Raw genomic sequence first — 17,368 nt, 5'->3', positions numbered from 1 at the left:
GGAAAGTGCCCATGCCGTGGGCTTTCAAGGTTAAACTCAGCCAAAATATGTTCCATACGCCAACACTTACAATCCAGGATGGAGAGATCATCAAACCATGAATTGGAGGGAGCCTCAACAACCTCAACAACAAGGAGGATTTCGTCCACCACCCCCTGGGATATTTCAAAGGGATTCACACCAATGCAACCTCAACCACCTCCGATTCAACCAAATTCAGGTATGTCTTTGGATAATGATAAAGTTATTCAATTACTCACCTCTTTGACGCAAAGAGTACAAAATCAAGCCAAAGAGATGCAAAATCAAGCTAAAGAGGTGGATGAATTGAAGAAGCAAATGGGGCAGATCGTGGAGTTCATGGGTCAGTTTAAAGAACAAGGCAAACTGCCTAGTTCAACCATTGTGAATCCAAGAGAAGGATTTGAAACCGCCAATGCTATCACATTAAGAAGTGGCAAGGAAGTTGGAACCACCCCACAACCACCCAAATCAAGCCAAAATGAGGATGAAAAGCTGCTGCACAAAGAAGAGGAGAAAGGCAAGGCCACGGCAAGGGTGGAGCAACCCTTGCCGCATCCACTATTTGTTACAACGAAACTCATAATGAGGTGAAAATCCTTCTTCATAAACTAGGTCCCTTCACAGCCTATCAAATACGTGAGTCCCTCTAGGTCTTTCACCCCTTTATTATCCACTCTACGAAGCGACAATTCATGCACCAATTAGCCACTAAAGGCCAATCTATCGACATGCTCTAAGTGTCCAAAGCATGATGCCCTAAAGGCAGCAAGCTGTGCGTCATTAAACTTTTGACGCATGACTCCTAGCACATGACTTGGTTGAGAAAGGTTGTTAACCTTCCCCTATACGGTTCTTCCTCTTTTGTTGCTACTTGAAACCGCCCTAAGTTGCCATCTCCTGTACATAACAATACAAGTGTTCAACATAACCAAATTCTACAATATATACTCTAAACACAGCCAAGTTCAACAATGTATACTCTTAACACGACCTGTCAACAAGTTTGCATAACAATACATCTACCGTAAACAAAGCATCAGGACTTAAGCAATATCAAGTTAATTCAGAAAATTAACAAAGTTTTCATGAACACAAATCATTCCCAACTCAACAATAGAACTTCAACAAAACAAAAGTGAACAACCTAGCCCTTGTACACAACCTGTCAACAACATTTCATAAGCCCGCATCCGACCCAAAAATTCCAAAGATATCCACCAATTTCAACTAATTTCATCAACGAACATGCATAATTAACCTTAAACACTAGATTAATTAATCAAATTTACAGAAACAACAAATTTATATCTAAGGTTCCAAATTTCCAAACTCACCAAATTTCAAATTTACCTTGGGGTATGAAGTATGAGGAGTACTGAGGAAGTAATGTGTCACGCCCTGGACCCGGGGTCGGAGGAAAAATAACTCCGAATCCGAATCCAAAATGTGAGTTAAAAGCTCAAAAATAAAAAGGAAATTGACACGGGTTGAAAAAACAAACTCCTCTTATAAAAATAACTCCAAAATCCTTACACGGTGTACAAAAATATTAAATTAAAATCCTTAAACTTCTCCTCAATCCCAACCTTAGCTCTTCTAACACCTGTCTTGCCAAAAAACTCATCTATAAAATAATAGGTGAGGGGTGAGCAACAACCACCGTCGCTCAATGAGTAGAATATGTAATATGCTAGTCAAGTTTGCCATTTTAATCACACTATAAAATAGAATAATAATATCAATGCTTTAGCCACATAATTCCATATCACATCATCTCTTTACGTGTCCATTATATCCTTCATAAATTGTAACTCACCACATGACCCCTAATGGCCATCTGCCCTATTGTCCCCGTATGCAGTTTACATTTATCCCTCGGATTAATGCAACACTAAAGTTCTCATGCTCCATGAACATTTCCAAATAATCCACATATCACGATATATAATAACTCCAAAACATTTCAACAAATCCAACATGTTTGACTTGAAATAGATAGAGATTTATAAATAGATAAAACCCACAATACTTCGTGGTTTTCATTTATCGAAAATAAGAACTTTTAAACACATTACATAAACCACTCACCATGATAATCCAAGCTTTGGCAAGAGAACTATATACCGATTCCCACATAACCAACCCTAGCTAACTCCTTTTATTTCTTTTTCTCTCTAACAATTTGCATGCATGCAAACTCTAACATTCCTCAGTGTACTCACGTTTGGAAAAATGATACGGCACTACTCTTATTTATAGTAGGAAAAGTTGGCTCCAACACTTAGGGACCAAGGAAAATATACAATAAAATATATGAAATCCTATCCGTAATCTCTTACGTGTGTATGAAGGTATACTTTCCTCGCAATACCTATTGTAGTATCAAGATCTTACTCACTAGTTATGCAAGGTGTCAACCCAGTAAAGGATTAATGATACGGTGCAGCCACCTAAGGCTATTTGAAGCCACGTCCAAATTATAGCTTGGAACACTCAGCAACTAGATTGCTTATTCACTCCTAATACATCACATTACCTCATATTGCATGGCCTTGTTAAGCCACCTCCTGTAACCTACGTGGCTGCTAAGGAAAAAGATAATAATTTAAAATGGGACATATTATGTGATAATTGATCGCTACCTGCATAACGTCTAACTATAGTTCATTCTAATAACTCTAAATAATATATAAAATTATGGGATCTCACACAATGACTCTGAACCCAACTCCAATCAATCAAGCACCACGTCCTTTATGTGGAACCGACTGGACAACCTCGAATAAACTTGCCTGATTTTTCTAAACTTTTGTGTGGAACTACAGTGTGGTCAGAGACAACAAGCACAACACAAAATCGAGATGGTTTCGAACGACAAGGAAATTTTCAAATGGGAACAAAGTTTTCGACGAGAAAGAATTTGAAATGGCTCACGGGAGATGGGAGTGTTGCGTTAAAGTAACTGTTGTCGGGGAGAGGGAGAGTTTAAATTCCAAAATTTCAAAATAGTTGCAGGTACCGTTTTTAATTAATGATGGGTCATTTGGGACACGATTTCACCCTAAGCTCATTTTGATGGATTTGTTTTCAACCATTCAGATTTGATCCAACGGATCTATTCAGTCCACACCTAAAATCCACAACGTATGGTCCGCACCTAAAGTCCGTAAAGTGTAGTCCGCGTCTTAGAAAACGCGATCAAACATATTTTCTTTTTCAAAATGAGAGCAGTGAAACAGCCCGGAAACGCTACCGAAAAATAAAAAGATCTTTAGCCCAATGGGTCGTTACAAACAGGCTGGAGTATCCAACCGCGCAGCAAAACGACACCCCATCAATATCTATCGAACGCGCCAATAATTCAAATATCTGTGAAAGATCAAAGAGGGCACCTGCTTCCCCAAATTCCAAAAAAAATGGAAGACGATTGCAAATCCTCCTTGAATTTCTTCTCCGATCAACAGCTCTGCTACGCCGACATCCTCGCTCCGCCGGAGGCCATTGCCCGAATCCAAGTCGCCGTCCTCAACTTCCTCCGAATCCTCACCTCTCCGGCTCCCGCAATCTCCGACCTTCCTCTCGTAATCACCTATCTCAACTCCTCATTTCAATTTTCCGCAGCTTCAATTCCCATTTTCTCCCCTACCAAACAGAAAATAACTCAAAAACTGAAAATCCACAGGTCACCAGAAAATCAAGCAACCGCCGCTTCAATCAAGGCATGCTCACTCAGACTTCGTGGATTTTCCTGACGAACGCTCTCTGCACCAGGTCTCTCTCACGGCCGAACGCCGCCAGAGCTTTTATTAGAGGTTAATTAATTGATTGATTTACTAATTAATTGTATTTATTTGTGTATATTTAAGCTTTTTTGTGTTTGGATTTGTAATGTAGAATTTACTGTGACAGTATGGAAGTTGATGGCGATGTGCTCTCGGATTTTGGGGCTGGATAAGAAGGTCACGCAGAGGGAGCTCTTCTACAAGTTGCTCTGCGATTCACCGGATTATTTCTCGTCTCAATCGCAGGTGAATCGGACTATCCAAGGTGAAACCCTTCACCAATATCGACTTCAATTTTGTTTCAGTCTTTCAGTACTTTCCTCAAACACATGGAACGCCGAAAATTGAATTTATACGAGTGCAGATGTGGTGGCATTGCTGCGCTGCAGCCGTTACAGTCTCGGGATCATGGCATCTAGCCGAGGGCTTGTTGCTGGTCGCTTGCAGTTGCAGGTGAATCCACATTGCAATCTGTAAATGTTTACATGTCTGTGGAGAAATCGACTCTATTAACTCTTAATTAATTAGTAGATTAATCATGCAACAGGAGCCAAACCAAGAGGTTGTGGACTGCGCTGCCTGTCGGTTTTCGGGGCATAATATCTCTGGGGACTTGAATTCCTTGGAGAAGTTGATGATGAAAACGGATGCGAGGTACATCATTGTGGTGGAGAAGGTACTTTTCTATTGACTTTCTCCGATTTCTACTACGATTGTGATTGTTCCTCCCCAGTTTCTAAATTTTGCAATAGTTTTTCGCTTACTGGGATATTTTTAGCATGCAATTTTCCAGCGGTTGGTCGAGGACCGCGTGTTCAACCAAATTCCCAGCATTCTGATCACTGCCAGAGGGTACCCGGATATAGCAACAAGGTAAATTTCTACTTCCTGAAAGCAAATACTCAGAACTCAAGGCTTATAGCTTAAGCGGTTAAAAGATTTTCCCAAAGTGCTCGTCATTCAAGTACTTCGGCTGCAATTAAATTCGACTCCCTCTCCCCAATATCGCTTTCCTTTTTGGTTGAAATACCCAGTATCGCTTTTATGAACTAAGTAGGCCTTTGACACTGTTGAATGCAGGATTCTTCTTCACCGGATGAGCAGAGCATTTCCCGACTTGCCAATTTTAGCACTGGTTGACTGGTATGGATGCCCTTTTCTCCGTGTCACACTCCAGTTTTTAACATTTCGAGTTCTCAGCTTTGATGTGCTGGATACTTACTGAAGGAACCCAGCTGGGCTAGCTATTTTATGCACATTCAAGTTTGGAAGCATAGGGATGGGCCTGGAGGCTTACAGATATGGTAATCTGGTTCCTGTTTACCTGCTGCTGAATAACAATTTGTTCTTACGTAGAAAGAAACTTACAAGGTCGATCGGTTTATGGCGTGTTTTAGCTTGCAACGTGAAGTGGTTGGGGCTGCGAGGCGAAGACCTAGAGCTCATACCCGAACAAGCTTTAGTTCCATTGAAACCAAAGGACCTCCAGATTGCTAAGAGCTTGATCTCATCCGAGATCTTGCAGGTTAACTGTTTATCCTGCATCGCATAGAACTGTATTTTTACGTTACTGAATGATTCAAGTTTTTCGGTACTTCGCTGAAATAGGTTCCAAAAATATCTGGATTGCAGGAGAATTACAGGGCAGAGCTGACATTGATGGTTGAGAGTGGTCAGAGGGCAGAAATTGAAGCTCTGTATTCTCAAGGTTACGATAACCTGGGTAAGTTCATCGCAAGAAAAATTGTGCAAGCCAACTACATCTGAACAGAAGAAAACCCAGAATCATCACTGTTACTCGAGCTTCTAGCCATGTTAAGTGTAGGCTTTGGTTGCATTGTCGCATTGAGATGGCGAGAAAAGAACGAGAATGACGAAACCAAAGCGCTAATAGAAAACTGAAGTGCATCTTCTAATTTCAATCAACAATCATAACAATGTGAAAACAACTCTAGAAATAATGTATAAAATAGTCTTATCCTCTCACCGAAATAGAATCAACAGAACTAAAAATGACACTTTGATTTTCTTTCAACTGATTACTGCAACAGTACTAAGGGCGATCGTTATATGATATTGGTTATAAACTCAACTTATCTGCAATGTGCAGATCACGATGCTTAAGTCTCAAAATCGGCTAAGGAAAAGAATGACCTCTCAATATTTCTAACAAAATCTTCAGCCCCTCCTCGATGTGAGACTCACATTTTTCCCTTCCACCACAAAAGTTTTGCTGCCTTCCAGCTGCACACACAACCCACAAGTTCATGGCTTGCGTAGACAAGACGATACGAAAAATAAACTGGAAAAAAGAAAGACTCCAATTTCGGAAAGAGCATGCGTCCTTGCCATTTACTGGTGACTAAGCACCCCCTCAATAACAATGAGATAAACCTAACTTTACGAAGGTCTCAGTGCTCTAATAAAAGCATTATATGCCTCGTTTGCTGATTTGTATTGGATTGGACTAGCCTCTGTATTTAATGTATGTTGAAGCAAAATATGGATGTCAACTTTAAAATCTTGTCCGAGTGTACTTCCATCCGTAATCCATCTTCTACTTTCAATTTGGACAAGATTTGGAAGACGACATCCATTTCTTACTTCAAGATGCATTGACTCTAGTCAATTACCCAATCCAATTCAATCCAATACTAACCACCAAATGAGGCCATTCTTAGCTCAAACAATTAAAATAGAGGCCATATTGTGAGAATTTGGTAATGCAACATGGTTCAGATTAAGACAATTCATTTTGCACTAGGATGAGAATACTGCTTAAAAATTTTTGGGTGACGTACCTTTCGTCTCAAGTAAGCAAGAGCATCTCTCTTTGAAGAAAAATCGGAGAAAACAGAAGATGAATGTTCATCAATCAAAGCTTTCAACGTTTTCAGCTTCAATGACTCTCCAGATGCCTGGACAAGGAATAGAATTAGTGCCGGAGAAATTATGAGAATCACAAGTGCAATTTTGGAGGACTCACCTCACGAAGGAGCTGTTTACAGAGCTTTTTCAGCTTCAGTTTTGGTTCGTTGCTACTTTCCGTTTTCAAAGATTCATCTCCTTTTTGTTTCACAGAAGAACCAAGATCAGCAGAATCTTCATCATCACTATCATTAAATGAAGTCTTTTTTCCCTCAAAGTAGCAACCAGCTACTTTCTTTTTCCGGTCCTTGATGCCTAGTCCTTGTTTTCCAGTTGTGGATTTATCCTGGAAACATAAGACGCGCACATGGTGATCGTCTAACCGATAATGCAACTCTTTTCAGTAATGCACATTAATGAAGGATCCAGCCAGGAAAGTACATACCTGAACAAGATTGTAAAGATTTACTTGATCATCCTCGTGAAACATTTTTCTCTCATTACCATTTTGAGACATTTCTAATTTTCTTCTTTTCATCTCTGCTCCAAGCAAACCTCCGCGAATAAACCCATATTTATGGCCCCACCAATCTACAGGAATTTCTTTGCATACTTGTCCTGCAACAATGTGATAAGATCATTACACAAAACCATGGTTCAAGCAAGCAACCAAAGAGCACGAGCATGAAAAAAAAAGAGTAATTTCATAAAAACTTGTTACAAAAATTTACTTACTTTTTACACAGAAGAATCTACTTTAAAAAGGACAACCACATAAAATAAACTAATGATTGAACAGTAGAACGTGATAGTAAATTGTGGCCTTTTCATATGTAAGAAATTTATATCATCACACTTTGGCACAAAACACTTCAAACTCAAAACTTTAGAGGAAAACCCAACTTACTTTGTAACACCATAAGGAATTTCACAACTAAGAATAAATTTGCAGCATGAAAAGTAGATAGATGAGGGTTTTTCTACAATTAAATTGATCACTTGAAGTGTTTTTTTCTATAAAACTTATAGTTTCTGAGGTGTTCTATCAAATTTACCATTAAATTGTAGGCGCTCAACAAAATATTTATCATGGGGTCACCTTGAAGAGCATTCTCAAGTCTCAACAAAGGTCAATAGAGTAAGTCTGCCTAATGTAAGAGTTTCGGTGGTGTTGTTTCATCGATAACCCTAAACTTGATCGGGCCTTGGGTGTCTCCCTTCCTATTGGGACCCCTTAAACTTTTCATGAGTCAAGACTTAAATACATTAGGGAGCATAAATATGAAGACCTAAGAAGGAATGCAACAAAATTCAGAAAGAAAATGTCGACAACCAAGGAAAGTTAACTAAATGTGATGCTAAAAACAAAGAATCAGGTATTGGGTCCATTGATCTTAGGAGTCAAACTCGTGATTTGAAATACTAAATGGTTAATTTCCTACTATGTACATCTAGTCCAGGTTATTACCTTCAGGGAATATAACTTGAATTTCAGATGCCTTGTCTGACCCTACTTCTCCATCCAGATCGAAATTAATCTCTGGAGACGCCGCCCTTCTGACCTGCAGTATGCATGTAAAATCACGGTCAGTAATGACAAAACACGTGCCAATAATGAACTCGAAACCATGCATCCAAATTTCATAAACCACATACGGGTACATGTATACTCATTTTGCAAGATAATAATTTTCAAGGGTTAAATCTTACAAGAATTCCTTCAATATCCTTAGAAGAATAAGCATTGACAAGCTTTCCTCGTTCTCTTTTCTTATATCTGATATCCATAGACAACAGGTAGAAAAGGTTTAGCATCAATAAAACATCTAACGAAATATCAATAATTTAAAAGATTTAAAAACCAACCTTCCCTGTGGGCGAGTAGCCTTGGCAACAGGTTCCTTAACATCACTAGGCAATTCAGTATCACTTTCCTCTTGAGTGGCGTTCGGCTCAGCAACTATAAGATAAACAAACACAATACTCCTCAAACTACTACATCATAATTCCTCACATTCCTCATATACAACAACTAAATTAATCTCGGCATATACATACCTTCATCGCTGGGTTGCGCTGCTTGCTGCCAATCAAAAGCAAAACAAACAAATAAATACAATACACCACACGTCGGGAAAGCTTTAAGTATGCTTGAAATTGATTGAATTAATACGATAAAAAAAATGTAAAAAGCTTACAACTTTCAATCTTTTGAGGATACTATCGAATTGGGTCGTATCGAATGCCCATTGGTTAGGCTTCTCCACACCAACACCTATTCAACACAATCATAAAACCAAGACCTATAATTTTTCTGTTTCCATTCACCAAAAACCAAATAATAAAAAAATGGCATTTCCAAGTTGATTTTTACTTCAAACCAAACAACTAAACAATAAAAAAAACTTGATAAAAATTGAAATGCAAATATATATATATATATATATATAAAAGAAGGAGAAATCCAAACCAGTAGTGTCCTGCTTGTTCTTGACTCTGACATAACCTTTGATCCCCTGCTTGTCTTTCCCAAGACCTTCTCCTTCTTCCCATCCCTATATTTACAAAAAATAAAAATTAAATAAAAAAAAAATAAATAATTTACTTAATTAAAAAAGGAGCAATCACAATGGCAAAAAATTGAAAAGCATGTGGGATTATACAGAAGAGAGGCAGAGGAGCACCATTTGTTTCATAAGGCGGAAAGCGGCGGATTTTCTAGCGACGCCGACGTAACAGAGAGGGGCTTCGGGGGAGGCCATGGTTAGGGTTTTGCTCCTCTGACTCCGGCGACCTCCCAGACACGACCTGCAGCCGTCTCTGTTTTTGTTCCGGAGGTCGAGGAGTAAAGAAAAAAGGAAGCTGCAGAGCGGAGGCTCCAAACCTAATAGCGGGGCGAGGGGCCGTACAGTGTTTGGTACAAGATGCGACGTCGTTTTGGGTCACCGACTTCTTGTTTTTGTGGGTTTTTGGAGCCAGTGCTTGCTTTATCCCATTTTTTGTTTGTTCTAATTTTTGCTTACTTCGATTCTTAATTAGCAAACACGCCAGAATGTGACTGAACTTAAAATGTAAAAAAGGTGTATTTGAGTCAAAATGGTTAGAATTGAATCAGTTTGCACAAATAAATTGTATCTCAATCGGCTATAAACACTAAGAATGAACACATTCAAGATTAGATCGATTTTATCCCAAAACGTCAACTAAGCCAATCACAATATAACTTTTTGGTTCGATTTAGAATAGGCAAAAAAATTTTAAAAAATCTAACAGAACCAATTCAAATCAACAATTTAGTTTGGATGATTTGAGCCCAACCTAATCCTTTTATTTTGATTTCGTTTTTCCGACATTGTTAATCAAATTACAACTAAATAATTTCCTATATATTTTTCTTTTTCTAGTATGTCGAAATATACTAATATTTAATATGTCATCAAACTTCAAGATTTCGTAACTAATAATCTAATATAGTCATAACTCAAGGATCAATAACTCCATAATTTAATAAAGAAATTTTTTTTTAAATGTAATATGAATTTATACACATTTTTTTATTTTTCATATGAACTAATATTTTAAGCAATTTTTCATATTGATTTTCTTAAATCATTAATTTTTCATCTCATCCAAATTCCGTTAAATTTTCCATCCAAAAAAGATGTTTGTGTTTAAAAATAGAGCTTAAATGTATGAAATAAACTTAAAATGTCCATAAAAATCTTAAAGGGGATGGAGTGGAAGTTGAAATATCTTAAATAACCTTGAAAACAAGTAATGTGTCTTATGGGGAATGACAAATTAATGATTTTAGAAAATTGATATGACAAATTTGTCGTATCTCGACTCGGGCCCCCACCACATTCCGGGTCGGGGTGTGTCAGTGAGCTCCCAAAAGATCTCGTGCTAGGTAGAGATGAGAATATACATATAAGGCTTACAAGATCCCATAAGAACTCCGAAGTTAAACGAGATTGGGCTGGAGCAATCCCAGGATGGGTGACCCATTGGGAAGTTGCTCGTGAGTTCCCATAAACATAACCGTGAGGGCATGGTCGAAGCCCAAAGCGGATAATATCGTGCTACGGTGGAGTCGAGGCCGGGATGTGGTGGGGGCCCGGGTCGGGATGTGACAAATTGCTTAAAATATAAGTTCATATGACATTAAAAATAAAAAAAATAAAAAATCCTACTATAAAACTTAAAGGCCTATTTTTAGCTACACCCCCTATAACTCAAAAGTCGCTACTTTACTCTCTGAAACTCAAAAGTCGTCATTTTACTCACCGAAACTCAAAATTCATTTCACTTTGACTTATGGACTCTCTCCTCTTCTAAAACTTATAGGTCACGTCCTAAAACATATGTAGGACCCAACACTCAATAAGACTATGTCACTTTGCAATAAATTTGATTATAAATCTCTATTATGCATTAAAATTCAATAATCAAAGAATATTAAGTTTAAAAGAAATTAAAAAAAATTAAAAAAGAAATTGATTAGTTTGATGCAACCAAATCAAACCTACATAAGAAATTAGCATATCTAAGGCAATGTGGAGCGAATTTTGAGTTTTATAAAGACGACTTTCAAGATTCAGGGGCTAAAATGAGATCAAAATCGTGTTTCATGGGGCAAAGTGGAGCGAACTTTGATTTTTAAGGAGTAAAATTGTGACTTTTGAGTTACGGAAAACAAACAGAGATTAAAAAAAAAAAAGTTTCAGGGGGCGTAGTTAAAAATAAGCCAAACTTCAAATTTAACGCAATTATGTTGTTAGCATAAAGAACTACGACTTCGTTTGGCAGCTCAGACTATATTGATTTCAGTCTGATAGGATAAATAGTCATCGACTAATACTGATTAAATTCATCGGTCGTTTAGTGCAATATCAGACATGACCATGTTATTTATATTGTGTTTGGTATACAACATTACTCAAATACAGTTGATACAAAATTTCACCAATATAGAGATAAATTTTAGCATAATTCCAAAAATATTATAGTAATTTATGGAAAAATCCAACTTTTAGGATCCTTGTAAAACAAATCCACACACATACCAACTAAAAAAAAATATCCTAGAAATTAAATATTTTCAATGGTAATAAACCAACGTTTTATCAAACATCTAGCACAAATCCAAATTGCTATCACCCTCCTCGTCGGAGCCTAACTCCCTTTCGCGTTGTCCTTCTCCTCCTCTTCCTCACCGGAGCCCAGCTCCCTTCCTCATTGAACGCTTCCTCGTCGAAGCCCAGCCCCCTTCCTCATTGAACACCCCCTTGTCGCCTAGATCTGAATTGCTATCCCTCACCTCGTCGGATCCTCCTCCTCTGAAGAGCTCAAATCGGAAGAATTTGAATCATCGTCTTCCTCCTTCAACCCATGGAAAGTTTTGTTTCAGAGAATGAAGGAAAACGAAATAAGTGGGAGGGGTGTGTGTGTAAAGGAGAGAGAAAAAGAAGAAGACCACGAAGACAAACTTGGGATCTAGATGAGAGATAGCAGGCGATGTGAAAGAGTGGAAGGAGAGCACTGCGAAAGGTACAGAGTGAGCAAAAAAGTTCCTCCTCGACTAATAATACATAAGTTTTGGACAGGATAAATTAGCGGGTGTGAGGAGTATAAAATAAGTGGGGTTGGATTAAATTATCCAGTGCTTATTTAAATATGAATCTCACAAAACATCCTTTCGATATTATTAATACTATCCAACGGTCTTATACAGCCAAATGAGGCCTACATGCGTAAAGTAAATATGTATATTCAAGGCAATTTACATAAGCTCAAAATTGTAACCAAACTAAAGGATTACAAACCTTCAATACATTTTAGTTTTAGATGGTTTGCATTTTTTTCTTTGTCAAAAACAAACCAAACTGGCTACAGTTCATACACGACAATTTCATCAATTAAGTCAAATTATTCACATCTAAAAATGCATTTATCATTGCACTTGAGTCCCAATTCAAATCCATCCTCCCTGCTTGTAACAAAAAATGTGTGCATCATATATACTGAGTTCAAATGTACTGTACACATTTTTATTAGGGATGTTTTGATATAGGCGCCTCAGTTTTGAAATTCTTAGATTTAACATTCATAACTTTTAGACTTCTGATCAAACATTCTTATCTAATTTTTAATAACAAAAATTACATATATTTGGTTTACCAATCAAATAACAAATTAATATCACCTAAATCCTAAAATCTAGGAGATATATTATCCCATAATTCATTTCAAATGACACTTTTCATTACTCAATTAAAAAATATCATTAAAATTCTAAAAATACAACTAACATCCTATTAAACATAACATACCGATTATGGACATGGTATATGAATGCACATATGTATTAAACATAACTTACCAATAACTTGGTACATAATTGGTACATTATATAATCTTAGTTTTGGTATGTATTATTTTGGTACATTATAGATTACTAATTTTGGTACGTTATGTTATTCTTGTTTTAGTATGTACCATAGTATTGGTATAATGTGTTAACTTAACTTTGGTACGTACAATCTAGTGGTACGTTATGACCCTTAAAAAAAAGATAATTTTTCATATTAAAACTTTGTACTGAAAATTAATTATATCAAATTCTTAACAATTAATTATTGGGATAATGACTCAATCACAAATTCCAAACTTATTTTCTTTCCAAGAATTTAGGGATTTTAGATCTGGTCAGTTCAATATAAATAACTCTTATTTTCATTTCTTTTCTTTAAAATTTACTTAAAATGATGAGTTGGAATTAAAAAATGACATGGGTAAAGATAGAAGCACCTTAATTGAAATACAAAGCATTTTAATAAAAAGTTAAAAACCCACAAATGTTTAATTAATAAGGTGTAGAATTGGAGCGCTTTTATCTAATTTTGCCTTTTTACTATCTATCTATGCGAGTAGGTCACAAAAATTAAAAAAAAAAAAAAAAGAATTACCCAGACTAATAAAATGACAAATTCTACCAACAAATATATACATAACTCAGTTTTGTATCCTCTGTCGCAACTTACGACAGCGGACGGAGCGGTGGCACAAACACAACGAATTAGGGTCCTCCAAGCCCTTCCTACATAAACTGGCAAACAATCACCAGATGCAGCTCTGCTCTGCCAGCGTGTTCTAGAACCCGGGTGTCCCTAGATTGAGGTGCATTTTTTATGGGGTCTTTGTTCGGTGACTGGCCGTCGTATAACCCTCACAACTTCAGCCAGCTCCGACACTCTGATCATTCAAATCCTTCTGTGAGTTTTCACTTTCTGATATTCTGAATCGAACCCTTTTTTCCGCCTTCTTTTTGATGCTGAATTATCATGCAAAGGTTTTGTTTATTTGTGAAAGTTCTTGTTTTTTTTTTTTTTTTTTTTTCTGAATTGGGTAGTGCTTAATTAAAGTTTAGGAATTCTGGGTTTCTGCAGTAAATTTCTTATGGACCCCATTGGATTTCTATGTGAAATGCATTTTTATAATTAATCGTAAGTAGGAATATTTTTGTGCAGATTTTGGTTTTATATTTAATTATTTATGGTAATTGATGTTGCAGCAATGCCATTTTAATGATGAATTATGTGTGATTATAAATATAGAATTTCAGGTCATGAATTTACCACTTTTGTTGAATGTCCCCATCCTGAAATCGGCTTGATGATATTTGGTCAAGTTAGTGCAAGTGAGTGTGTGGAATTGGATGATCGTCTTGAATATTTTTCGTTTGCTTTCCTTTATGTCTCATATGAATGCATTAGCTATGCTATATGTTTGACTTGGTGATAAATGAATTGTTATTACATTGATCTTATATAAGTGTAATTATCAAGATTGGTGCTTTGTTCCAGTTACGATATACTGTTCTGTATTGCTCAATTCTTATAGAGTTTGAATGAATTTTGAAATCAGAAGCATTATTCATAGCTATGCAATATCTAATATTTTTTAACAATTGGATTGAAGTTACATGGTTAATTTACCATTTGCATGAAGCTGATTCACTGGCTTTCTTACTTAAGCTAGAAATACTAGCATTTAAAGAGTGTCCCACATTAGTTTCACCATCCTGAATACGGGCTATAGAGAATGTCCCCATAACCTGTCAGATATAAGGTGCTTGTTCGTGTCTTCTGATTGGCGAGTTCTTGAGAAGCTCTCGGAGTTGGAGCAACCAACCCAAAACCATTGGTAATGGGTGGAGAGACCTGATTCGAGTTTAAAATGCAAGACGTGTGCTCTTTAGATTACCATCGTGGCCCTTCACATATGGTGGAACTAACACCATTACATATGATTAGTTATCTTAGGGTACTTGAAGTGAGTGTGAAAAGTCGGGCCTGACACATAATGAATTGTCCACTACTATGTTTAATTTTCAACATAAGCATCTGGTGCTTGAGATTTTTTCCAGAAATGGTTGATATGTGCTATAGCTTGGAAACTGAATTCTGGATGTGTTTCAAACCAACTGAGCTGGCATTGTGAGCCAGTAGGACATAATCACTGAAAGACATTCCGATGAATTACCAACATAGATTCATAGTAAGTCAGAGAAAATTACACGTGCTCTTTACGTCTCATACTTTTTTTAGCATTTGTCAGAGCTCTAGTTCTGCCCACCTTATAGAGAGAAGTACAATTTTTGGTAGAAGGTTGCTTCATGATGATATTGAATCATGCATTCACACATTCTGGTGGGTATCAGCCATCGTTTGGCTTGAGTTAGTGTGGATGTGGTAAAACGGGCCTATGAAAATTCTCTCTCTGTTCCAACCACCAGACTAGTCTACATTTGAGCTTATATTCTGCTAAATGTATTATAAACAATTTAATTACAGCTGTATACTGCTTGCTGCTTTACTGTTGGACGTACCTTTGGTCACTGCCCCAGATTAGGATGGCAATTCATAGCTCAAATATTATTTATAGCCTGTCGTGTGCCTATGGTACTCGGAGATGTATCTTAAAAACTGAAGCGATATAATCAATCTAATTACTATTTTCTTGTTCTTTTAGCAGCCAAAAAAGAAAGAAAAAGAAAACGAGAAGATGTCATGAGTTATCTTTATGATATAAAGTGATCAAAATTAAATGCATTGTGTTTTCTTCTTTTAAGTGGTGCTTCCATTTATTTGTAGAAAATGACGCCTGCAACCTACCATCCTACCCACGACCGGACTCTTCCGCCACCTGATCAAGGTAATAATGTATTTCCCCAGTGTTTCATCCTCGATCTTTTTTGTCTCTTATCATTTTCCTATTTTCGCATTTTCTGTCGATTAATTTTCGTTTCCGTGTTGTATCATTGTGACTCTTTAAGAAAGGTCCATTCTAGCTAAGTTTTTTTAAATCAATCCTGAAAAGTGGAAGTTGATCTGTTGTGGACGTGGTTTTAACTCTTGATATTCGTAGGCATTTGCAAATCGTGTTGTTTGACAATGTGAAATTGACCTATCTAAACCCTGTGCAGTGATAACTAATGAAGCCAAGAATATCCTTTTGAGGCACATGTATCAGCATTCTGAAGAGAAGGTGAGTGATGGGCATTACATCCGCGCACTTTATGTCCCGTTTCCTCATTTCACATGAATGCGTACTTACACATAATTGAGAGAGAGGGTGAGAGAGGCCTTCTTCTAGTTTTTCATGGACTTTTTCATCGCAGTTGAGACAAAAGCGGGCAGCGCCGGAAAAACTTTCACCAGAGCCTGGATGCAAGCAACTTAGGTCTTCCGTTTCAGATAATGCCTAGTAAGCTACACTGCCTCTGGCACTTTCCAAATGGGCTCGACTGTCGTTTGTTGTATGAAAATTAGAAGCTCAACGTACCCATCAGTGTGAATAGTAGTATTGTTAGAGTGTCAAAAATGCGCGGTGTATGCCTCGGTCACAGAAACAAGGGTATTTGCTTGCGCATTGTTGTAAAAGGTACTTAGCCGGGAATGGAACATGGATAATTTGTGTGTGCTTAAAAAGGAATGAAATCGCTAGGGACATGCTTTGCTTTATGTTCCATTCCCTATATACCTTGTTTGGTATAGAGGATTTTGGGAAGGATTGGAATATACTTTTTCTTTTGAGTAATCCATCTTCTACCTTCGAGTGGCCACAAAATTTTCATTCCTTTTTTCAACGTACCTTGAAAGAAGTTGCTTATTCATTCCAATTCAATCCTCTCTACCAAACGAGACCATTGAGAGGAACCATTCTTCTCGCAGGAAATGAATGCACAAGGACTTTATTGTCTTCGTATTTGGCATTTTTATGTAGTAAAACTAATGAAAATGACTTGAAAACTTTGAGTTTTAATCAAAATGACAAAAATGTGTTGTAAGTGAATAATAGCAGGAATGACTTTTTTTCAGTAAAAATGTCATTTTCGTTAAAAGTGAACAATACCGGAAGTGTTTCGTTAAAACTCTCTTTTTTACATTGCCAAAGTTGTAAATACTATTGTGCATACCAAATAAGAATCTTTCTAGGGATGTGATATCTACACACATCTCTTTACTTCTCACACGCCTTTTTAATTTTCGGCCATCGGATCAGATGAATTAAAGAATATCAACAGACAGAAATTAACAAAGGATGTGTGAGAAGTAAACAATGGTGTGTGGATAACACACCCCTCTTTCTAATCAATCGTTTCGATTCATAATTTGTGAATGTATAAAGTG

At 37.0% G+C, this 17,368-nt stretch overlaps 3 protein-coding genes across 4 annotated transcripts; 2 read left to right on the top strand and 1 right to left on the bottom strand.

The window, feature by feature from the left end:
• The first annotated feature begins 3,440 nt into the window (after window positions 1-3,440).
• Window positions 3,441-5,613, top strand: LOC137712977 (meiotic recombination protein SPO11-2). Of its 2 annotated transcripts, none has more exons than XM_068452195.1 (10): window positions 3,441-3,605; window positions 3,707-3,836; window positions 3,934-4,071; window positions 4,171-4,259; window positions 4,354-4,482; window positions 4,585-4,679; window positions 4,887-4,949; window positions 5,034-5,110; window positions 5,204-5,331; window positions 5,439-5,613. In XM_068452195.1, exons 1-10 carry the CDS (start codon window positions 3,441-3,443, stop codon window positions 5,571-5,573), a joined length of 1,149 nt encoding a protein of 382 aa, XP_068308296.1. In that variant the 3' UTR covers window positions 5,574-5,613. The 2 variants fall into 2 exon arrangements, with proteins under 2 accessions (XP_068308296.1, XP_068308295.1); XM_068452194.1 differs by having other exon boundaries at window positions 5,415-5,613.
• Window positions 5,614-5,699: 86 nt separating this feature from the next.
• Window positions 5,700-9,604, bottom strand: LOC137712976 (G-patch domain-containing protein 1). Its single transcript, XM_068452193.1, has 11 exons — window positions 9,359-9,604; window positions 9,145-9,229; window positions 8,873-8,949; window positions 8,733-8,757; window positions 8,541-8,634; window positions 8,385-8,451; window positions 8,143-8,236; window positions 7,120-7,292; window positions 6,793-7,020; window positions 6,608-6,724; window positions 5,700-6,050 (listed from the first exon to the last, which is right to left on the bottom strand). Exons 1-11 carry the CDS (start codon window positions 9,434-9,436, stop codon window positions 5,985-5,987), a joined length of 1,104 nt encoding a protein of 367 aa, XP_068308294.1. The 5' UTR covers window positions 9,437-9,604; the 3' UTR covers window positions 5,700-5,984.
• A 4,115-nt stretch (window positions 9,605-13,719) lies between these two features.
• Window positions 13,720-16,699, top strand: LOC137713576 (DET1- and DDB1-associated protein 1-like). Its single transcript, XM_068452890.1, has 4 exons — window positions 13,720-13,948; window positions 15,830-15,890; window positions 16,162-16,223; window positions 16,357-16,699. Exons 1-4 carry the CDS (start codon window positions 13,865-13,867, stop codon window positions 16,441-16,443), a joined length of 294 nt encoding a protein of 97 aa, XP_068308991.1. The 5' UTR covers window positions 13,720-13,864; the 3' UTR covers window positions 16,444-16,699.
• Window positions 16,700-17,368: the final 669 nt, after the last annotated feature.

This window comes from Pyrus communis, chromosome 13, assembly GCF_963583255.1.
Source record: "Pyrus communis chromosome 13, drPyrComm1.1, whole genome shotgun sequence".
In the NCBI taxonomy this organism is placed as follows: domain Eukaryota; kingdom Viridiplantae; phylum Streptophyta; class Magnoliopsida; order Rosales; family Rosaceae; genus Pyrus; species Pyrus communis.
Note: the sequence above shows the minus strand (reverse complement) of the source record. Positions and strands in the feature narration are given on the sequence as shown.

What these genes read in the sequence shown, in the direction of transcription:
- LOC137712977 (XM_068452194.1), top strand. Translation starts at nt 3,441, where the DNA reads ATGGAAGACGATTGCAAATCCTCCTTGAATTTCTTCTCCGATCAACAG. An exon ending in TACCCGGATATAGCAACAAG is followed by an intron (nt 4,680 to 4,886) that starts GTAAATTTCTAC and finishes TGTTGAATGCAG; the next exon opens with GATTCTTCTTCACCGGATGA. An exon ending in CCTGGAGGCTTACAGATATG is followed by an intron (nt 5,111 to 5,203) that starts GTAATCTGGTTC and finishes GGCGTGTTTTAG; the next exon opens with CTTGCAACGTGAAGTGGTTG.
- LOC137712976 (XM_068452193.1), bottom strand. Translation starts at nt 9,436, where the DNA reads ATGGCCTCCCCCGAAGCCCCTCTCTGTTACGTCGGCGTCGCTAGAAAA. An exon ending in AGCGCAACCCAGCGATGAAG is followed by an intron (nt 8,635 to 8,732) that starts GTATGTATATGC and finishes TTTATCTTATAG; the next exon opens with TTGCTGAGCCGAACGCCACT. An exon ending in TCAAGTTATATTCCCTGAAG is followed by an intron (nt 7,293 to 8,142) that starts GTAATAACCTGG and finishes ACATTGTTGCAG; the next exon opens with GACAAGTATGCAAAGAAATT.
- LOC137713576 (XM_068452890.1), top strand. Translation starts at nt 13,865, where the DNA reads ATGGGGTCTTTGTTCGGTGACTGGCCGTCGTATAACCCTCACAACTTC. An exon ending in CTGATCATTCAAATCCTTCT is followed by an intron (nt 13,949 to 15,829) that starts GTGAGTTTTCAC and finishes ATTTATTTGTAG; the next exon opens with AAAATGACGCCTGCAACCTA. An exon ending in ATCAGCATTCTGAAGAGAAG is followed by an intron (nt 16,224 to 16,356) that starts GTGAGTGATGGG and finishes TTTTCATCGCAG; the next exon opens with TTGAGACAAAAGCGGGCAGC.